This window comes from Platalea leucorodia (genome assembly GCF_965183815.1).
Source record: "Platalea leucorodia genome assembly, chromosome: 6".
Lineage (NCBI taxonomy): Eukaryota > Metazoa > Chordata > Aves > Pelecaniformes > Threskiornithidae > Platalea > Platalea leucorodia.
The window spans coordinates 38,763,955-38,788,364 of record NC_138828.1 but is presented as its reverse complement, the minus strand read 5'-3'; the positions used below and the strand labels follow the sequence as shown (position 1 = coordinate 38,788,364).

At 37.4% G+C, this 24,410-nt stretch overlaps 1 protein-coding gene across 1 annotated transcript in view; it reads right to left on the bottom strand.

Annotated features, from left to right (window-relative positions):
- The window catches only part of LOC309592037 (uncharacterized protein), a gene marked incomplete at its 5' end in the record, with an annotated part of 64,306 nt that overhangs the window by 12,483 nt on the left and 27,413 nt on the right, over window positions 1-24,410 (bottom strand). Inside the window, 4 exons of the mRNA XM_082315061.1 lie at window positions 2,378-2,489; window positions 5,917-5,968; window positions 7,016-7,055; window positions 18,805-18,904. Of these exons, the coding sequence (XP_082171187.1) occupies window positions 2,378-2,489; window positions 5,917-5,968; window positions 7,016-7,055; window positions 18,805-18,904 (304 nt within the window). The remainder of the gene's footprint in view (window positions 1-2,377; window positions 2,490-5,916; window positions 5,969-7,015; window positions 7,056-18,804; window positions 18,905-24,410) is intronic.

Sequence of the window (24,410 nt, the reverse complement as noted above, 5' to 3'; positions counted from 1 at the left end):
GATCCCTCTACTCACACCCCAAACACCAACGTATCCATGTTAAACTGCTTTAAGACTTAAATTTTATAATGTAGATCAGGTCGCTGTCAAAGATGAGCTGAAAGAGTGATTATAGATTAGTCTGACACAATGGTTCTTCAGTGTTAGTTATGATAGCGTGAAATTTGAAATGGTGAAAGCATGCAATGAAGGAGTTAACACAGGAGGTTTGAGCTTGACACTCACAGTCTTTTCCATGTTCACCTCCATGAAAAATGCAAGCAGAAATGTGCCGTGAAAACTGGCAGAAAATATTAAAGGTTGTATTTATTTATTTGGGGAATATTATTTTTGATTAAACAGCTCCATCAGGAGAGGATCTGAAAAAGTCCATCTAAAGTTCATTGTTCATTTTGGACAAGACTACCACACTTCATGCACCACAGAAATCGCCTTATTCTTTAAGAGTTGTTCTTTCAATACGATTCAAGAAAAAAAAAAAAAAAAAAGTAGTGTTTCTTCAAAGGCTGAAGTACGACACCGTTTAAACTGTGTAAGCTGTAGAAGTCTCTTCTCCATCAGACATTTTACACAGCCAGTCTTTGACAGTCTCCCTTTAAACAAAACCAGTTCAAGACAGTGTTCTGGTGTTCCCATTTATTATTACCCTAATTGATTTATCCTTCATGATCTGTTTATCAGGAAATTGTTTTCATTTAATAAACATCTTAAACAAATGTACAAAAGAATTCCCTTCAAAGCTAGGGCAAATGGTAAATTCAAATTCCACCCTCCCAGAACCACATCTAGCAGCATTTTTGAAATCCATTTTCGCATATTTCTCTTATCTGTTCAAAGACAACTAACAGTCCCTCACACTTGGAGATAACCATGAAACTAAGAAAAATACTTCCCTCCTTACTAAATGCTGACAGAAAGTGTTTTAGCAGAAGTTACTCCTTTTACAGTCTAACCCATTTGTCTATTTCTCATCCATGCTGTCCATGCATTAAGCCAGAGAAGTAGGTATTTAGTCACATACAGAAAACATTTCTATTCACAACTAAGGGCAAAAGTTTAGAGACCCTTCTCAGGGGAAACAACCAGAGGAGCTCTGCTGTTCCTCAAAAGTGGGGTTTTGCCTGAATAAAGCCTGAAGAATTCAGTACTTAAATGCCGATGCCAGGCACCTCAGAAAGTTTTCTCAAATGATAAGAAGGCAACAGGGAGTCTAATAGCATTTTGTTTCTCCAGCATTTAGCACTGTAGTCACCTTGGGGAAGAAAAAAAGAAAAAAAAAAAAAAGAAAGAAAAAATACCAGGACCTTTGCTACCCCCTTTCTTAAACAGAATGATGACTTCCTATTCCTTAACTCACCCAGTCTGGTGGTGCGAATCCCCCACTGCCCTCCTGGGAACTCCCAGGTATCAGAGAGATTCTGCTGCGACATTAGATTTGCAACAGACATAAGACCTGAAAACATACTTAAAGAGTTTACCTTGTTTCTGTGAGACATATAAACCATTGCACTGAAGAGAGGTTTGAATAGATGGGGAAAATCAGGCATCCAGTATCAGTGACTTTCAAATGGCAATAAACACAATCATATGTGTATTTCAAAATTTCTCTACGTGATACAGAACATTCCCTACTGACTTATGATTAGTTGCTACACTATACTATTACCAGTTTTGTGAAATACTGCTCACCCATACCTGGAATCCAGACTAAATCTTAACATATTGGTGCCTTCACAGCATTAATTTTTTGAGTATACACAGATTTAAATACCTGAATTACTCTTTCAGCATTAGTATTATTTCTTCTTTTCTTTCTGCAGAGAATTTAGTTAGGTGAGTCTAACAACAACACAGCAATTATCATGTTGGATTATTAGGCTAGTGTGTTTTCTTTAAAAGTCACCAGTTCCAGGTTGATCCCACTTGTGTTCATTCTGTGAAGGCTGCCATATGGAATAGGGACAAATTTTAATTATCTAAATGCTAAGCATTCTGTAAGTCTGTCCTCCATTCTGAACACAACTATTTTGATGTAAGGTAAAACCAACTATTTCCATGATTAACAAAGTAAGATTGCAGTATACTTCGAAACCATGTTTCAATTTCAAGCCAGTGTTTAACTGTCTTCAGTTGTGTCTAAGGCTTAGGTTTTTTGAATCACAATTTACTTACATACTTGTTATAGTCCCAAATACATTTTATGCTGTGTGATGCTAACCTCCTTCCTTCCAAGAACAGTAGCTTAAGTGTTTTGCAACGGACTTTAAAAATATATAGTATAAAGAGGTTAAATATATTTAACAGACAAAATCTAGCACATGATTTTCCAGGACAAAGACAGCAAATGATACATTCACAAATAAAAAGATGAACATACCCTTCAATTCACTGCTAATCTTAGGTGGATCAAACGAAACAACCTCATCTGATGTAAACGTGAGATCCTCCTCAAGTGTCTCAACATGCTGCCCATTTAAAAATAGGCTGATCTGGAAAAAAAAATACCCATTTTCAAACTGTCGAACTAGAAATCCTGTGTGACATGAATAAATAAAGCATATTTCTAATTAAGTATTGATCTAGCACATTTTCAGTAACAGCTTTACAGATAAGGTGCTGTTTTTCCTTTTTTAAAAGTCACAATACCGATCCATTATAAACCCAAAAGAAATCTTTGTGTACCAAAAAAAGCATAAAAATCAAAGGAATGCTCTATCCAGTTGGCTATGTTTTACGGGAAGACAAATCTCTCTTTCCATCTCTCTCTATATACAGCAGCACTATATGGAATTTTGTGTCACAACCCTTAACAGCAGTTGGATCCCAAAACTTGAAAGCTTCCAGCTCTTCCATGATACAACCCCCTTTTCTTCCTAATGTCACTGTCCGTATTAATTGCAAACTTCTCTTTGGATCCTATATTCATCTTCAAATACATTTTGTGAAAGCAACTTATAAAAAATAAATTAATACTAGATATTTTGTGTTTATGTTGAGATGAAAATATGAAATAAAAAAATGCCATGCTGTTTATCTTGCATGATGAGCTCTCCCTATCCCCTCTCCCCAAAGAAATCTGAAAAAATACAGTCTTAAGTGTGCTATTTCATTAGCTGATTGGGCTATTCACTTAAGATGTAAGCAAAGGTTTCTCTAGTTAAATCATATAGCACAATCATGTAGGAAAATCAACTGCATCCATTTCATCTGCATTGGAGAACTCCCAGGACTAAAGACTCAGACATACAATCAGGTTACACTGCCACAACAAAAAAATATACACCAACTTAGCTGCAGCAGTTACCAGTGTTCAGTTGTCAGCCAACGCAAGCTAATTCTACTCAGCCCTCTTTCTTGATTGTTCTTAAGAGAATAGCTAATAGTGACAAAGGCCTCCAATGCTTATGCAAGAAGATGATTAAAAACAAAATTCAGAAAAGCTCTTCTTGCCTTCAGTGGGTTTGCTAGAGTTTTTCTCCCTAGGGAAAAGTTTTCGGTTGCTTTTTAAACATGAAAAAGTACACATGGAAAATAACTACTGTTTGCACCGTAAAACCACTGGTGATCTATGATAAAACTGGGACAATTGCATAAGAGTAGTGGAAGCAACAAACGAGATATTGAATCCAAACTGACACCCAGAAAGGTGTTATCAAACACAAAACAAAAGAACCCACTGTGGCAATGGTAACATATCTGAAAATCTCCTTATGGAGTTTTTTGGGGGTTTAGGTCAAATGCTGAACTAGAGCAACTAGACTCTTTGTAACTGAACTGCCAGTCTAGAAAAGTAGTTAATTCATACCTTACTTACTCTGTAATCTCTAGCTAGACCATTGTTGTTAATACATGGCTAAAGCTTTGACTCCAGGACTTGAATCACTTGCACCACACTTTTACGTAACCTTTAGTATTACTGCAGTACAACAGTGATAGGTCACATGGCATTTTGTTAATAGCGTATCAGTGCATTCATCAGATTAGTTACCTAGATCAAGGATTTTGATTTTCTGTATTGAAAGAGATAGATGAGACACTGCTTGCTTTCCCTGCTAAATTAGGTTACTATTTAATCTCAACAGCATTTTACCAAACCTGGAACACAGTGCTAATTAGCAAGTTTACATTTAATTTGATGAACAAAACAGTGGTAGGCTAAACTTCCATAAAGATAATAATTTCATATTAAACTTGGCAAAGACAAGCCATTTGTATACAGAGAAATCTCAGGCTTGCTTTACACCACTGATAATTTAGAATTCCACCCCCAGAAAACATAATTTTCACCTTGGGTTAATACTCAGCCCTTTGACGCTGGCAACTGGAATTCCCACTGATCTATGTGGGGACAAAATTTCATCCATGTGTGTAACCAAATTTGAGACCAAGATGTAAGTGACAATAAAAATAAGTACTTGAACTTCTTTAAACAACAAGAAAGGTGTGTGTGGGTTTTAATGCTTTTACACTATGCAGAGTTTATAAACTTAGTTTTAATAGCTAAATAGCATCTCCTCTGTAAAATTAATCTTAAATTATTTCCCACTAATGCAGAGTACTACTCAAAGAAGAATGTAACATTTGGGCTTATTTGTGCTAAGCACTGCATGCATGTTAAAAATGCAAATGAAACAATCCTTTTCTGAAATGCTTAGAACACTTAAAATGATTACCGATAATCATTTTACAAAGTTGTTTTTTTGATCAATTAGTTTTTGTTTGTTTTCTCTGCCCCCCCTTCACTTGCTGCCTGTGCTCCTAAGGCTTCCCTTCACCACCCTAAGCAGAAGCCTGTCACAATACCTGTGGTCTAACACAGCAACGTTCTGGCCTTTGGCCACTTTCCTGATGGTGAATGAGTGAGAAAGCTCTCACTGAGTGAGAAGCATCGTTATTAGGATGCCTCAGCATGAGATGCATGCAACAGCTCTAAGTCAGTTAAAGGTCTCTGAAAAAGAAGGCTGTATATGCAGTGTTGTCTGCAGTCTCCAAAGGATAAATTAAGTATCTGATGGCATTCAGAAAAGCAGACACCAACATTCATAAATCCAAACATTTCATGTTTTCAGTAAAACCAGTTTCTTCAAGTTTATCTTGACGACTTCAATCTACACAGTCGTACATGCTTAACAAAAGCAGGGCTCTACCTCAACGTTTCATCTTACACCATAATTTCTCACCTAGGACTGCCTAGTCATCTGAACCATAACTTCTCAGACTGAAAGAAACTATTGTTATGAACTGAATAGGGCCACAGAGACAGATCTCATTCACAGGCTCCGCCATGATACTCATCACAATAGTCTCACAGGCTTTCATAATTTTACAGCTTTTATAATATAGTTAAGAGCAGAAATTACTACTCCCATTTTCACAGACAGGGTATTTGGAAGGAAAAGGCCAAACTCTCTGTTAAGGCAAAATCTGTGTGAATCAGAGGAAATTCACTGATTTTAATAGTTATTTCCAGTAGTATATACAAAAAAGTAGACTCCCCAAAAGTCAGAAGATGTGTCCAGGTTCACAAGATTAACGTTCAACTCTCTGAACACCCAATTGCCTTCTTTTAAAAGAAGGACCATTAACTTTCAAAAAATACATAATTTTCATAAGGACTCTCTGCAAATGCAGTAAACATAATTCAAACCTACAATTCTAGGAACACAAAAAGAAACGTTCAGTTTTGATGCAAGATATTTCAAAATTCACAGCAATTAAAATGCAAGGTTGGCAAGTTCAGCTGTTGTAAGACATTCTCTGTGAATAACATTAGTCTCTGGGAAAATATTTTTTAATCAAAGTTACTAGAATACTTTGCAGCTTTAGGACTCAAAGTCACTGAAAAATGCTAGAGTCAGCAGTATTTTTCAAATGACTTCAAAGAGAACAGAGCAAGCTTTAAGCAGTAAGTCTTACCTGAACATTGCTTTTGGGATAATAGAAGAAAAATGGCTTCAAAACTGGAGACCTAGACACACAAAACAACAAGCATAAATACATTTAACCAGAAATTAATGAAAATGTCAAATCATGCATCTTTAGACTATTCACACACCATATACTTGGGAAATTAAAAGCTATTTAGCCATGATTAACAATGGTTTTCCAAACAATTTTGGAAAGCCTGAGAAGTGCAGAAATTCCCTAAATTCCGTTATTAAGAAAGGACGATTTTGTTTAAAAAAAAAATAAATTTTGCAGGGGGGGAGTAGCCAAAATAGCGAAAATATTTTCTTGAAAAAGGATGCACTTCATGACATTGAAGTCTGTGCATTTGCACACTGCACTGTGATTAGCCCCACATTGATACTTAGGCTAGTTATACAGAGCTACTGGAAATATATTTACAGTTTCTTCCCACATGTCCATATGCAAGACAGACATATCAAAGTACTTGCTTAGGGACAGGAAAGTTTTAGATGCTCTCATGAATCCGCATGGAAAGGTGAGCATATAAGTCACCAGCAGATTTTAGCCACATCTAGAAAAACACTGAATCAAACCAGGATATTTTTTTTTTTTAATATGCTCAACATTATTCTGTTTGGCTCGCTCACATAATGGGTTCATGCTAACATTTTGTGTGACACTTGACCTCACATTTCTAAGTGAAGTGGGCTGGTACAGACCTAAGGTTGCTGTGCCCATATTCCAAACTAACAGGTACAAGAAATCTGGTCCAGAAATCTCAAGTATTGCCACATGTTTGAGCTACTGCCCTGCCATAAAGTCACACTTAAAGTTCTCCCTACAGGTCATTAAGCAAAGACATTGTTATGAGCAGATTAGAGATTGACGTAACTCATATTCCATAATTCAATAATGGATTTTACTATTTGCATACATATCTTGTAGAACTCACTAGTGTCTTGTTATCAGTTATTAAGCATAGCGTGCAACGGAAAGACTTTAGTTGCTTCTGTGGTTGCTGTTTCAAAGTGGGGAAGCTTGCGATGGTGAGTGGTAGGAACGCCACCATCACACATTACAAGTTAATGATCAGAAGTTAACTTACACTCTGGGGCGCCCTCCAACAATTCCAGTGAGGCCAGGTGCTGGAAATGGAAATTAAATTCACAAAAAAACCTGTTAAAGCCATCTTCAAAACACTAGAGCTCATAGCTTATCGTAGCTTGAATCATTCCTATAATGCAGATTTAATGAATGCTGAGAAATATCTAGCAAATTACAGATGTTTTACATATGTTCTCATTAATTAATAAAACTGAACATTTTATACAACAGTTAAAGAGGCAAAACATGTAAAAGGTACTGTGACTTTTAACAAAAAAAAAAAATTGTTTCAAAATGTGCAAAGTATAAAGTAACGTGGAAGAACCTAAAGATTATTTTGTATGCCAATGCCAGTCAGGCAATACATTTGATAGAATAAAAAAAAAAAACCAACAACCTTAGCTTTGGGGGTTTTGTTGCTCGTTTTATTTACTTTTAAAGAGAGCAGAGAGACAATTCTGACCTGAACCATGGTTTGTTTTAATACCTGTTTAAAATGACTTTTCTTATTAGATTAACTGTTTCAGAGCAACTTACATCTTTCTCTTTAGCATTATCACTGGCTAACTTCGCTTTTTTTAAGGTGCTGGGTACTGCAGAACCCATTCTCTCTCTTTGATACAGAAGTGATTTAGGGGCTTAAGTCACTAGCGTGATCCTAGATTTGCACTGTCAGCACTGTGATCAGACTCTTGTTTACGCTCAATATCAGGTTGCCAGGCTTTACTACCATTAAACCCATCCACCCAGCTCAGTATTTATGAAAGAAACAGTTCTGCTCTCCTCATCCTGAGCATAGCTTCTCAGCCTTCCTTCTAGCATGGATAGCATGCATACACGATATATCACAGCTCCACATAACATTGCAGGGGAAAGAAACCGTGAAGTGCATACATTACATCAGTCTAGGAATTAACAAGTGTGTTAAACAGTCCCTTAGAAACCAATGCTGTGGAAAGCTGCCCACATGGTACATTTACCAAAATTAATCCTGGTTAAATGGGCTTCATGCTTCCTCCAGGCATGAATTCTCTTTGTTTGGAGCACAAACAGAAAGCCACATCACCACGCCACTGTGGTACTAAGCTCACTCTGATAACCTCTACTTCTCAACAGACTGTTTTAGCTTGGATTCAGTGCCTTAGTAACGTGAATGCATACCAGTGGCAGCACAGATGGTACAACATAGTGTAGATCGCAGAGTCTTGCCATATTCACATTCATTGGAAGTGATTTCCCCAAAACAGTGGTTAACAAGGTGTTTTAATGAAGTTTTTGAAGAGGGATGCTGTTACGTAGTCCCTACCTCAATACTGCTTTATCATCAGAAACACATTTGGAATCCACAAAACTAATATTCAGTGCACATCTGAATGATTGATTCAGAGATGGTAATTACAGTAACTAAACCTAAAGTTATGGAAGAGGTCTTTTACCTAAGGCTAGTCCATTATCACTCTGCCAGCTTGGCCAGTGTGCTACTACAGCATTTACACACTGTAGCTAATTCACAAGATAAACAGACTTCACTAACTATATTTTTAGCCAGAGGCTGAAAAAACAAACCAACCAACCTCAAAACACAGCAACCTTTAGAAGGTGCTACAGTTGAGAACAACTGGTATTAACTCCCTCTCTTTCCCCAAAAAAGCCTATGATGTTTTTTTAGTACAGGAAAAAAAGAATGCCTTCAACAAAACAAACAAAAAAAAAAAGCACCCAACAACAACAACAAAAAAGCCATGAATAACCACCTACCTACCCGCTAAGTTCTGCTGCAAAAAACGTGGTAGGGGATAGAATGTAAAAGAACCCCTTAGCGTTACACAATTTTAAATGATCCAGTGAAGATTCAGCCCTATACATATTACCCATGCACCCTTTTCAAGCAGAAAACTGCCATTCAACATTAAAAGCAACTGCAGTTCTTTTATTGAATTATGCGCCTAGTTTGTTTATTTAGGTTGTTGGGGAAGGAGGCTAGATATGGTAAGGTCATGTTGAAAATACAGGTTCATAAAGTTAGTTAATTTAAATTATCTGTGGATTGTCACATGGCTCACTTCCTGCTGGGCAGCTGAACTGCTCATTAAGGATACCAGATTTTGCTCTGACATCAATTTCAACTTCCTGAAAGCTCTCAAAGAAAGCTCTTCACTTGCCTGCTCTCACACAACGCAACTTGGCTCCTACAACAAAGCAGTCCGCTGAACACTGACAAGGAAACAAGCCATCTAAGAGCAACCAATGCTCACACCTGGAGGCTACAATAACCTTCCACTGCTGCTCGCTATCGCTAGTCTTGCAAAGGTCTCCAGCGTAAGCTACTGTAACAGCAGATCTGTCTCTGGAGATACTACAGCTACCCCCGCACATAAATGCAATTGCAGAGCAAAGCTACACCAATATCCCAGTTGCAATGTTATTCATTTCTATCTTACAACTATCTGATCCATTGTTTATGTTAACATAAGTAAGATGGGAGCACTTGTGAGTACAATTTAATTTTAACTATATGCAATTCCTATTTAGACTTCAGGCAGAGAAGATGAAGCAAATCTTAAACCGATTCTGGCTTATAATCAGTGATTTGTTATTTGTGTAAACAGCACTAGAGCACACCTCTCCTCAACCCAGGGCTCAGATCCCCATTACGTTCCTCCAGTAAAAGAAAGGCCGCAACGGAAGGTGAAGCACAACCAGGTAACAGTGGGCTTGTCACTGTGGCCAGATTTACTTCTGCTAAGTCAACTGCGATCTCCTTAGATCACCTGTTGTCCCAAGACATCTTTAAAAAGATGTACTCATGCTGTACTTTATGCTTACTTTACATTGCTTGCTTAAATATCTGCACAGATGCTCTCCCTCCTGCCTTTCTGGAAGAAGACTTGTTACCTGCAATGACATGAGCAATTTGTCATACTTGTAGAGACTATCAATCAGGCTGCAGTATCAAGTTGATAAGATTATCAGCTAAACCGAAGCTGTTGATCTCCTTTCCCAGAAACTTTACCTGACCACTTTTTGCTATCAGAGCTCCGTTCATGAGTTCCTCAAGGCAGATAAAGTATCACTAAGCACAGTGTCATCCTATCTGCCACCAGTCACCCTCTTGAACAAGTTGCTTCACTTCAATTTGATGAACAACTCACCATCGCTATCGGCCAGTGTCTGTGCCTCAGAATGGCACAAAACGGATGCATTGCAAAATGAGCAGAATGCCTTTAAGTTGGAGACCTTCTTTTCAATCTATTTATGTTCTGTTCATGTTCATCTGTAGGTACAGTATTTGTCTGCTGCAATCATCACACTGAATATCATGATATTTATTTTGCTTCAGGTGTATATGATCCAAAAGCCCACCACTGCCAAGAATGTTTTCCCTCGTACTGCCGGAGGACCTAGCCCGATAACTACCAATTCTCCAGGTGGCTGGGCATTTAAAAGGAACGAGTCAGTACTTCAGATTACACCACTTGAATTCCACTGATTTCATTAACTCCCAAATGTATAGCATGATTGGAGAAATGTCAGGCACCAAGTCCACTAAATTTACTTCTTTCTAGGTGACTAAGCACTGGTATAGGACCTTTCCTTTGGATTCTGTGCCTAAAGGTTTAAATCTACATGGAATCTACAAAATAAGGAATTAATTATTATTTAGCAAGTGCTGCTCTTTGGTTCACCTGCGCAATTCTTCATGCAGTCTTAACCTGCCTTTTCATTTTATGACTCTTCCCTCTAGCCTACTTTCAATCTTACCCATTTTCAGCCCAACTACCTTAGGAAAACTAAACCATCATCCTCTGAGCGTACATGTATATATATTTGTATTTGTCAGTTTTTTCCCTTTGTGTTCATGATTCTTCCAGCACACCTGCAAGACCCCAAACTTTGGGTCCAATGGCAAATTTCACCCAAATCTGAAGGATGGAGAGGAATCTCAAGAACATCAAAGCATGCTAACACCCCATGACCACCACCCCGCCCATGATTTGGCAGCCATCTAGCGACAGATTGCACATAGATAATACAACGTAAAGTCCACTCAAGATATACTCCTTGATACAGCAGTTCCACCGTTTCTGATCCTCCACGTATGCGTTCTCTCTCCAGCTGCCTCTCAATCTTTTTTTATTTTCTCACCCTACAAAACTCATCCAAGGATGATGAGTTTAAAAGTCTAAACGTATTGGTTTTAAAGCTTTTATACTTTTAAAGCTCATATACTTCTAAAGCTCATATACGATATGCTGGAAAAGACAGCACATTTCTGATAAATTTCATGAACAATGGTAGCAGGCAAACAAAAAAAGAGTAGCAGGAAAGCCAGTGTTGCTCTCTGTCAGGGCTATCACAGCTCCCCCCTCCTCATCCTTTGTCACTCATTCTTCTCTCCTCCCCTGCACCAGATCTGGTGTTCACACAAGCATTTCAGGGAGTGGATCCACTGAAAACCAGCCCTGGCAAAAGGAATACTTAAAATCAGCCCAAACAACCACCATGTTCTAATACATTACAATCTATGCCATAGATACGGCACCCTGTAAAATGCCCCACGGCAGCAAAAGCTCTGGTTGGAACCTGCAATCAACCTATGAGATGCAAATTCCCAGCAAAACAAGCTTCATTCCTTCCAGCTCTTGTAATTCCCCACTGGATTTTCTGATGGTGGGAGAGCCTTATGTTTTGCTTCCTTAATAGTTCCTCCGTTTTATTCAAATCCTACTTTAATGGCCACACCCAATTTTGGCTTATTACTTCTTATTCTTTAATCTACTTCTGTCAAAAAATAATAAATGTTTCTGTACAAGTCTGTATATTTTTCATCAGATTAAAACATTATGCAATATATGAGAGAAAGATGCTAGACTGCATGAAACATTTTGTAAAATGTTTTTCAGTAAAAAAGCATGAAAATGCTCTGACTAGTGGAAATCTAAAAAAGCTTTAAAGTACTTTAAATTCAACAGGTGACACTATTTTCTTTGAAACTTCAGAGTTCCAAAATACAATAATGTCTCTTGCTCACCAACTTACAGTTTTTGACCCTAAATGGTTTGTCCCTTGTATTTCTGGTGACTGAAATCTGGCTGATCGAACTAGACAAATCTGAAATCCAAGGTTTTATACTCAACACTTCTTACAATATAGTTGAGTAGAAGTACAAAATACATACAATCTTTGTCTACAGGGGTCAATTATATGATCTTAATTATTCTATCTATGTCCTCTGAATACAGCAGATAAACTATCTTCTGCAATATTATTCTCAAAAAATAAGGACTGCAGTAAACTGTTAGAACCAGGACATTTCTGGAAGTATCTTCCAACACGCTTAGGAGATCAGTCATAATATTTACATATACTCAAGCACTTTAAAATCTCAAGTTGTATTAACCAGCTGTCATCTTAGTGTCAAACTCCGGTCATTTTAATGTGAAATAAGGGTCAGCACATGATTTCAGCTATTAGTAAAACATTTCTTAGCTACTGAAACCCTATTAAACTATAAATGCCAGTTTCCCACAGCAAGGCTCTTCTTGAGCCTCTTCTACACTGCATTTTATTCAGAATAAAATATCTGAATTAAATAAGATAAAATAAATACACCACATCAACACAAATTATTTAAATACTAACCATAGGGCTCACCAGATGGTATATAATCAAGATATTTTCACTGAGTAGTACAAACCTGGTCTGCGTTTGCTAGCTTTTATGAAGTGAGGGTGAATTTTTGTAGACTGGGCAATGCAGAACCACTGCAGAACTGGACTGAACTCCCACAGGCTACTACCAATTTAAAAATCTGAGTCTGTGTGCCTAGGATTCTTCACTGCCAAGTATAGATAAGCTCACTTTATAGAACAGGAAAATAGCTGCGAAGATCCCGCTATTAAGACTGAACATTACAGATACATTTAAAGTTTTTATTTTTTTCAGGCGACCATACATGCATAAAACCAAATAAACTTGCTAGTTGCTGTTAAAAAAAAAATGGCTATTATCAACTTTCAAAGTATTGAGAAATAAACAGAAAGTATACTTTTACTAATTGAAAGTTTAACAAACTCAGGTGTTAGTTGTAAAAAAAGATAAAAAGATTAGAGTGTGTTGGGCTTTTTTTTTTTTTTTTAATAGCTTGTATCCCTTTCAGCCCATCAGAAGAGCATAATCCAAATGAAAACTGAGTAAGTGTTCAAACTGGCAAACTAAATACCATGCTCAACAGAAGTTTACAGTAAAAGCCTTCCATTCCAAACAGAAAATAAACAACAAATCACTCTCTAATGTATGGCATGTCTATATACAGTAACTTCAAATTCTCCTCCGGGCTTAAGAATCTCATCTGCAGTTTTGATACTACTTGCGAAAATTTCTGTGCCAGTACACTCATGTGCCCCACTGGTCTTCAACAAAACCAATGAGAATTCAAAAAAAGCATTCAAAAAAAAAAATGTTAGGGAATAGCTATGAAAATCTCAGTCTTTCACTCTTGATTATGGAGGCTTTTTGAAAGATGCCACCTTCCCAAACTTTTCTCTTGCAGGTCTAACTCCTTGTCTATATTGCAGAGCACAAGCGCACGCATGCTTCAGCCCATTCCAACATATAGATTGCATTCCTTTCTGTCACAGAGGATGAGATTTCATAAGAAACAGGACATTTCAAATCAGCACGACGCCTTGAGATCGTTGTCTGTCTACTGATTATCAGAAGTAAAGATCTACCGTAAATGCGGTGGGATGGGGGAACAAGCACTCTAATTGATTAAAAGTTATACAGTGTTCTCCTTTTATGAGGCCTAAGTTTTATTATCCTTTACATATACAAATACACAAAAAAAATATAATAACCAAAAATGTTTTGACATAAAGCTGCAAAATGAGTCAAAAGTTAAGAAATACTGACATTAAGACTTTAAATTCAATACAAGAGCTAAAAAGCACATCTCTGACACTCAAGACCTAACATCTGAAGTTTTAAGTCTCTGCTGTGAAGCATTAGGAAGATAACTCCTCAATGAAATTGTTACAATATGCCTTTTAATAACAGCAAGAAAAAGAATTCTTTACGTGTTAACTGTTGTTCCCTGCAATGTCTTAAAAACTGTAACTGAAAACTCCCTCAAAAAGTTTATCAGGCAAATAGCTCAAAAAATTTTGACTCAAGTGATTTAAATTTAGCCTAAGTGAAAGCCACAAAAACTAGGCTTTTAGTACTGGCTATTAAAAGAAATTAATACCTCTTTTACCTACAATTTATAATTCTCATATTATGATACTATTGTCAAAATAAAATTGCCTACCAAATCTAGCTCAGGGCTCCACAAGTAGCAACTAGGAGGCTGAAACAACCTGACGAAACACCAAGAGTGACAGCGCTCCTGGATTTAATCTCAAAAGATGTAGCTGATAAACACAGGTAAATCTAATAGCCTAGGCTTGGTCCTGCCTCCCTCTCAGACAGGCATACTGGAAAATCCCATGGACCAGAGCAGGAGCTCTTAGGGATGCCCACCCTTCTTCTGAACCATCAAATCTCCTTTCTCTATTCCTCTTCTCCTCTACTCCCCATTCTTAAATTTTAGCCAGCCTGGTACCCTTAAATATTGGTGGAGTTCCTCTCTAGCGTTTCTTACAGGGAAAGCAGAACCAAGGACTCAATTAAAATTCTTTTATGGTTAGGCATCCTTCCACTATCTCAGGAAACCATCTGTAAAGCAGACAGAATACTTTCCAATGTTACTAGACGTTAGAAAGCTTAGTCAATTGTGTTTACACAGGTTGCTAAAGATTCTTGGATGAAAGGTGCTAGATATGAAAATTATTATCTGTACCACTGTCCACACATCACTTAGAGTAACAAACACCAAACTGCTATTGAGGTGAAAGAAGAATATAGTTAAAAAACATACTTCACCATCACTACATACAGTCCAAGCAGAAGAGCAAAGCTTTTCCTTTTTTCTTTCTTCCTTTTTGTCTGGTACAGACCAAATAAGCGTTGTTTCTTAAAGGTCACTCTCAAAATGTCCAAAAAATAATGGAATGAACTGTTTCAGTTCAGGTGACATCACCCTACAAATCAACAACTCCTCCTTTCTCCTTGCTGCTGGTTATGAAGGATTTAGGATTTGTTCCTGCTATTCCTCAGTTTTTCATTAAAAGCATATATAAAATAAGAAAGAAGGGCTATTTGCAATCATGGTCATAGTCACTACTAACACAGGAGAGCTGGGGGGGCAAGACCAAGCTGGCAACCCTTGAAATGTAGGGCTTTGTTGCTTAAAAAGGGTGTCTCTGTTTTCAACAGGAAAAGCCACGCGTGCTTAAAACCTCACCTGGTGTGCATCCCCACAACTGACACCATTTTGGCAAACCAAAGCCACACAAGGTTACCTCGTACATAGACTCATGTGGGATGGGCAGAACAGCTATTTTCGCTCAACGCCCCGCAAGGAAAAAGTGGTGCAGCACTGTACAAAAAGGGACCTCAGGAGCTCACTGCCCAGAGCACTTACTCAGGGTATGGGAAGTTCAAGTTCTGGGTTCTTTGTCTGTGGACACTCCAGCCCTCCTGTAAAAGTGACCAAACTCCCGTGGGGCATGCTCTGCTTCTCACTGAAGCTGTTACACTTTGGAGAACAGTAATCATTTGCAAAAATGGCCCAGTGAAACAGAGGGGGAGGAAAAAGCCGAGGGAGAAGGGGTGGGAACTGAACATCAGGTCCTGTTATTAGAGAATTCACCTAGGACAACACCATCTTGGTTCTGGCTTCTGTTCCCAAGATCACTTATACATCTATCCGACAAGAGTTTTAATTTAAATCTTGTCTATGGAGCTGTCTGTTTTAAGACAATTAAGCAGCGGGCGTTCCTTGTTCTGCTCTTCACAGCAAGTTCTGGCAGCCTACACCACTGTCAGAAACTAAGCATCATTAAGCTGATTCAGTTAGTACACCACTAATTATTGTTTGGCAATACTGTGCCTTTTTTTTTTTTTTTTTTTTTTTTTGTTAAGTCTCACTGAAGAAAATAAGAAAACAAAAAAAGACTCTTCATAACCACAAGTACCCCACATCAACAAGCAGCTCCCAAGCACTTAGATCCCAAATCTGACCCTTCTCTGCATACACAGAGTTTACCTGTGCAGGTAACATGGAAATCTACCAGACAACAGCAACTGAAAGAAGTGACCATATGAAGCAGTCTCAATATATCTTCAACAAATTAAAAAAAAAAAAAAAAAAAAAAAAAAAGACTATTTATGGGGTTGTTCAAGCACTCGGAAGCATGTCAGTAAACAGCTCCAATATCCTCTGACACTAGTAATTTACATCACAGAGGCCAAAATCCTTGTTGCAGTCCTGTACCTGGCAAGCAGAAGTGCTATTTGTCACCAGATGCCCCAGATGATTCCAGAAATATGCTCCTTCCCATTGCTGCTCATTAGCAGTGGTTTTATGAATTGAAACAGAATTTTTTTTTTTTTTGAGAATAAATGCTACAGGATGTTCTAAAAAGTTTAAGTTGTTCCTTTAGGAAACAAAACCAGCCCCCCCCCCCCCCATCATCCACATGGACTGCCTAACCTGATTCTACACAGGAATGTATCTGTTTCATCACGAAGAGCACTGATAACATGAACTGAAAGCTTGCTTATTGAATTGTAACTCAATTTCAATACTGGACATACTCCACCCAACCCAGGTACTGCAGATTTTTGACTTTTTTCATTCTGTGAAGAATGGTGGTGAAAGGAAAAAACTGAAACCTTAATAAACCTAGCGCTTCCAGACTTCAAACAAGGTTTATATGCACAGCAGTTGCTTTATGAAAGAAGAGGCAAAGATTAAGAATTTGGAGACACAAGTACACATCCATTAGCTTTGGATCTTACAAATAAGTAATTGTTTTAAAATCTACCCAGGTTTCCTTTGTTCAAAAAGATAATTGCTAGGGGATTGTCTATGCATATATAAAATAAAGAGTAAGTATAGATGGTTACTTTCAGGTATGTTACATAGTCTACTTGAATAATGAAAAAGGAGAAACTACTTCAATTATGAATCCTTAACTAATTATAGAAATGGTAATTTGGTCCAACTGTGACAATACCATATTCATTCATTACAAAAACCAGTCTTTAAAAGCAACTTACATCTATGCTAAATGCTGACCTACTAACCAGCCTTCAGAATTGCCAAATCTCTAAAAATTATCTCAATGAATATTCCCAATTAGTTCTACATGATCATATTCTATCTTGGGGGCGGGGGGGGGGGGGGGGGGGAGAGGACTATGCACTGACCTTGCCTCTATAAACACAACTGGGAAAAAACCCAACAAACAAACATGCTACCACTGTAAAGACTAAAACACAGAATGTGCACACTTCCATACAATTTTGAATCCACTGAAAATAAAATGTTTATTGGTTCCTTAACTGCGAGGCAATACCTACCCACCCCTCCATTGATCAGGATTCTAGATTTGCTATGGAAGTTGCAAGATTCAGATTAAGCTCATGTAATTTAATTTTGAAGATCTATGTAAATCCTCAATATATTCTTCCATAAGATATGTAGAAGCCATTGCAAAATATCTAAGCTTTAGTCCTCAAAATAAGCTGTCCAAATTTTAAATGGATAATAAAAGTGGGATGAGTATCCATAATGCAAGCAGCAAATCACAACACGTGAACGTGCTTCTTACAACTGAGATGGATACAGTGGTGACACTTAAGTGACTTGGAAGGAGAACAGAAGGAAAAAAGAAAAAAGTTTGCTCAAAATAATCAAACAGGAAGTCCTCCTAGAAAGTGAAGAGAATCCAATGACATTTACAAAGAACAAATGTAAAGGTTTTTTGGAACAAATATTTGGTAAAAAATAGAAGCATAGATCATTTCACACTAGGTGACCCTTATGCAAATACTTAAAATATACACTCGAAACTAAGACAGACATAATTAAATCACAGTATTTTGACTTTACCTCACAAGTCAAAAAAATAAATTTTGCAATAGCTGCAGTACACCACAAATTCATACAAAATCAAATGCTAAAGACGGATTAATTTGAGGTTAAACTTAATAGTGCAGGATCAGAATTTGAGTAGTTAATATACGCTGTGAATAAAGAATTAGATCCAGGTTGTTAGCATTCTCACTGCAGTATCATATTAAAAAGTTTTAAATTATATCTGAAAGTTGTAATTACCTACACAAGCAGCTACACATTAAACAGGTTTAGAAGTATAGCAGTATCTATAAGAATCTTTTGCAGTAACATCAGATAACTAAGTGCTGAAGAGAACCTTCAAAACCCTCAAACTGTACAGCTCTTCATAAACTGCAATGTTACAGCCAGACAGTGTGATAAGTTTGACAGCTGAATAACATTCTTAATGTTTATTGCCAGGGAGGTCTAATAGCATTACTGAGTTTTATTAACATGGTGAAATAGAGTAAGACACTGTTGCACATCACTGTAACCATGGGTAGGAAAACAAAGACAAATGAGTCAAAGGAAAAAAAGGCAGGAAGGGCCAGCAGCAGCAACAGAAGGATGAAGAGTTTCAAAGGAACAGAAAGGCGGACTTCCAAAACTTTCATTTTATTATTTTTCTAATGTCTGCAGGTCCCATTTCTACATCAAACATAAATACCTTTTAAAAAATTACGATTTCACTACACACAGTGCAATGAAACTGAACACAACTAGTCATGCTTGGGGGGGGGGAAGTAACTTCAAAATTCTTAGAAGACAGTGCGAATATTTACCCATGCCAGTTCCAGCTGGTGCAATCTCTCTGGAGAAGATTTCTACAGCCTCTTTTCGCTTATGGTGTACAGCAAGCCAAATAACAGCTTCCCGAGGACCCTGTTTCAAAAAGTCAGAAGTAGATTAGCTTAGATGCAGACCATCAGTTAAATTTACCAAACTGAAAAATAACTGTAGCTCAGCATTCAAGTTAAATCTAATGGAAACGTTTAGTACTCACTGCTACAAACTACAATTTTCATTCAATGACTTTTCATCCAGCATCACTATAATTTTGTTAATGTTTCATTATCTTTTTTATTTTGCTACCATGAAATCAACTACTAGATATTTCAGACTGCTAGGATACTGTGCTGCTTCTCCAGCGTTCTCAAAGAATCAAGTACCATAACTAACAGTACTTCATAAGAAACTAAACACTTCGCTTCACTCTCAGTGGAACTGGCAAACAAACTTTCCTCTTATTTTAAGTGCACTGAGGAGTACTTTGGGGTCAAGTTAGAAAGCCAGGTTTACTACTCTTAGCATCAAGAAATAAGCAGACCTGCTCACAGAAAAGAATTCAAAACCCAGTCCTGGGGAGTTAAATGGGAGAACAGAACTTGTAAAAGCCACCACGTTTCCAGAGAAGAGAGCAGACGCTCCTCTAAAGGTCAACCCAACCAGTACTCTGCTCCCTACTCTACAGTCAACTAACACACCTGCCCTTGCAGATAAGCACTCTCTCTCTCTCTCAAAGATTTTACTTCTCTAAAAATCTCTTTTCTGCCACCGAAAGATCTACCCATCTACCAATACACTGGCAAAAGCCTTAGAGTGAACATTAGGTCCCACTGAGGGCAAAGACTATTTATTCAAGAGTTTGCATCCACCAGTAAGAACCACCTTTGGTCTACCTTTGAATCGCTAAAAATGTGAAACCTGCTCAAAATACAAGTCTGTTCCTACGTGTCTCTTACTTGTCCCAAAGCACAAGCACAACTATTTCCATCATACATATGAAATAGGACTGCACAAGGTATCAAAATCTACTGGTCAGGAGTTTCTCACACAGCACTACTCCAGGTATGGAGGTCTGCAGCAGGTATTTCTTCTCTCTGGAAGTCAGCTTTTTTATTAATGAGCGCGAACACAGTTTCTAAAGGTTCTCTGGTAACCTTACATGAAATTCTTGGCTTACTTAAATCAATGTAAAATTCAAAAAAACCAGGAGTCTGACTAGAAGATACTAGGGGATTTCTTCCAGTGTTTACGTCTTCTTTTTTATGCCAATAGGAAAGGATATATTTCATGAAAGCATGAAAAACATACTGAAGTTTGGGGGGTTTTTTTTGTTATTCTATAGAGCTCACTGGACTTCATAACTCTCTAAATGTGCTGTCTGAAGAATTCTTGTAGATTTGATAGCTGTTCTACTAAAAATGTAGAAAAGTAAAGGAAAATTGAACATATAACTACTTAGGATACTGAAGAGGACATTTTCCTGGAAGAAAGGAACAACTGGATTTTGGAAGATCCAAGCCAGATGTTTGCTATACCAGGAAATAAATATACATGACTGAATAACCCATTTTTAGTTTATTCCAACTTTTTTCCTTACATATAATACTTTTGAAGCATTTACTAGCTTCCCAATTGTGCGTGAAATCATGAAGACCATTTTAAAATATCATTTTTTCCTCCTAGTGTAACACTTTTAACAGATTTCAGCAAAAAGCCTATTTCTTTACAAATACAGTAACGAGTGACATTTTTGAAAACATCGGAGATTAAATACTCGGCAGACAGGAAGGATACAGATGCTGTTAGAATTCAACTGCCCCTACTTCAAAACACAAGGGTTGAGGTGTGGAGCAGAGCGGACACGTTTTTTTGGTCAGATGAAAAGAATGGAGCCATGACTCCTTAAAGGAGTCCTCCCTCCTCTGGGCTAAGGAACAGCATCATCCTACACAGCACCATATTTTTTTATGACTTAGCACTGAAAAGACAGAGGAACCTTTCTTCACGCTAACGGCATCCTTCCTCTAATACACAGGAACAGGAGGGAAAAAGATAAACACCTTGAAGTTGTTACTACATGCAGGCAGTTGTTAGATGAACTGAATTAAAATTGTGATCAAACAAAACCACGTCTCATCCTTCTTGCTGTATGTTTTGATGTTTATTCACTACTCAAAGTTGAATGGGTGTCCCTGATTTCAAGAACTAGAAGACATGTCAAAAAAAAGTCTAAAATTACTTGAAGCAATTGTCAATTTACACAGCCGGCAGTGAAAAATGCTAGACTATTATGCCTAAGAAAATATAAATTTATTCATTAGAATTCTAGTAAGTGTAACAGACTCATAAGAAAACAAACTGTCTCCCCCTCCCCCAATTTTAAGACTTGACTAAACATTTTAAACTTAAAAAAAATGTTTTCCTCTTCAAAATGACCTGAGAAACTACATGCTGGATCTGAACTCTCAAATTGCCCATTTAACACATCTCCGTACTCTAGTGCTACTTATTTTAATTGCCCACATTTCTGTAAAGCTGCATTCTTTAAAAACATTACATCAACCAGCAAATTGAATATTAGCTTTTGAAATACTGATGTCTTGTATATTGGTACCATTTTCCTGTGTGTATACAGTACATTTTTCCCAAAAGCAATACTGTTGAACATGTCAACATTCGAAAACCTCAAGTCAATTTCAGGAATTTAAGTAACTTCAGCAATGTAGGAACATGGATGTACGTCCTAGTGGCAGCTGCTGAAATGGTGTTTATCACAGAAGTTGTAATACGCTGCACCAAGCATTCTGGCTACTATAAGAGTATCCCAAAGAGACCATTATGTTAACAGACAACTAAATCCTCCATTCCAACTCAGATACACAACAAAACCCCAACACGAACAAGCTCACTTAATGCCAGCTTATACCAAGGGAGGAAAACTTCCTGACTTTATAGCTGGTGATCAGCACAACCCAATAATGAAGGGACTTCTTTATTTAGTATGTTTAGACCTAAGTCCTAAATATTCATGAAGTTGAAAGATGATTTTACTCTACTTCCTATTCCAGAGGTATATCCACACAGAGGTACTCTGAGGTACCATAACAGCAAATATAATTGCTTTCATCTTTCTTAAGTGCCCCTATGTAGTCATACTCACACAGAGACACACACAGTTCACTTCTCAGCCTCCAAGCTCCCAGCCTGGAAAATACCTGCCACAACACTGTAGGAAATCCTGCAAACTTGATTCACGTTTTTATTAGTTTATCTCAATACTCATGTAGGCAAACCCTAAAATAAAAGGTTTAGCAGAGCCAAGGTAGGAGAGGTTATATTATTCCAGCAGATCATGTATCACTGAAAGGATAGGAATTTCCTTCTATGAATACAGAAACAGATGTCCTGATCAAGATAATATAAATAAGAAACGAATCATGTTTCCAATAAAAAAAAGTTTCACTAGATTGTTGTAAAAAATTGTTGCTACACAGAAAATATGCAGCCATGACACAAACTCAACAAATCCTTTTTTTTTTTTTTTTTTTTTTTTTAACATTCAGCATTCCTAAAACTACCAAGAGATTAATTAAATCACTACAAATAATAGGAAATACTCTTGCAGAAAACATGCTTATGCATTCATATTTGCTTCCCGGTTCGAAGGTGTACCATGTCTTCAATATTCCATTTAAGTTCTAGGTTTACTTCCCTGCCCACACATGCAAGATACAAGGGTCTATGAAAATAATAAGCTGAATCCTGTTCTGAGTGGGTGAATCCAGTATTAAAACTGGGTATATAGACTATTTTAAAGTAATTTATCTTAGAGTATCATAATTAAAACAAAAAAATAGCAAAACAAAGTTATAGTTCATCAAGTCTTAACAATGTGTTGTAAATTGGTTAACAAAGGGTTAGTAGAAAAATAACAGACAGAGCGCATACAGTTTTTATATAGCAAACTCTAATAGCTGATGTACTATTAATAGATACCTTTCATATGAAACACAGCGAGTACTTCTAAACCATGAACTCATTGATGCTGTGACACTGTCATAACCCCTTCTTCCTCCCCAACAGAAAACCAGAGCAGGAGATATTCAAAATTAAACATCACTGGGGTTACTCTGTGCTGATTCAGGTCCCTTTCTTGCTCACACTGGGCTGCTGCTGACAAAGCAAGCTATCAGTTGCAAGCAACAACCACGTAAACAGGCGAGGAAGAGTGAGAAAGGAGGCAAGCATTTCTTGATTTCTCAAGGATACTTTGTGTTGTCAGAACAGTCAATACTCCACACAGCAGCTCAGACTACAGTATATAGGCCTACATAAGCCTGGGATATACGGTGATTTCACAGTTGCAAAGGCAAACCTTTGCACCCAGTTCGACAGACCTGTGTGAGAATTAGTCCAACCACACCAGACAGCTACACTGAGCTCCAAATATTTTTCAACTCATCCTGTCTTGGTATTCATGTACATATTTGCTTCTCCTCTTTACATTTAGATGGGAGAATCTTCAAAGCAGGAACTGTTTTCCTTATGTGTTAACATACTGCCTAACGTAACATGGCTCTGGTTTTGAGCACTACTGCTTGCAACCCAAATGACCATGTCTAATTTTGTATGGAAAGACATGGTAGGAAAGAGCGCTTAAGAGACTACATTATTCCTACCTGCAGCCCCAAAGGGCAGATGTTTTCCTTAGGATTCTATGACTTTGTATTTTAAATGGAAAAGCAAACCCCACTCCCCACCCCTTTTTCTCAAGCTACTGCGGCTGCTTTCCAGATGAAAACTCCTCTGGTGAGTTTCTTCTGAACTGCTGGAGGAACCAGGTGACGGGGGAAGGCAACAGAGCGATTTCCTGTATTTCAGCCTCAGCTCTCACATCCTATTTCAGCCATGTATGGGAAGCACATACAATGGAGATAACGCTCTATTTACTTTTAATATAAGACCTGGGAATTGAGGCTGGAAATACAGAAAATACTACAAATACTCAATTTCATTTGGAAAATTTACTTAGCATACCATAAGCAAGGCAAACTGAACAACAAGGAAGGAGAAACTGCTCTTTTTCAAATCATTATTCACTCTATACAACAAGACAGAAAACTTTCTATGTAACAATTTAATTAAAGAATGTATTACAATGCATAATCATAAGGAGCTGGTATGAACAGAACACAGACAAGTTCAACATCTGTTCCTATGTTTCAAAATTTTGATTCTGCAATCTCAGTAACACACTTAACATTGCAGGGTTCATGGTCCTAAAAGGAAAGACCACATTATAAAGCTGGTTCATCAGGAAGCAACTCCTGCTGCTGTGCAGAATGAAATTGAAGTTCAAGCACTAAAATCAACAGCTGCAGATATAATTTACCCAATTTCTAAGAACACTTAATTTGTATAGTAGGAAGTTCACTGTCTTTCTCCACATCACGTTCTTGTTTCCTATACATACAAACTGTCAGCTATTTTAAGCATTGGCACTCCTAAGATCAAACTCAGAGAGTTGAGTTTTGCCACGTGTACTTTAAGAGTTTTGCAAGACTGCCATTGACAAAGAAGAATTAGATACTACTGCTTTGGA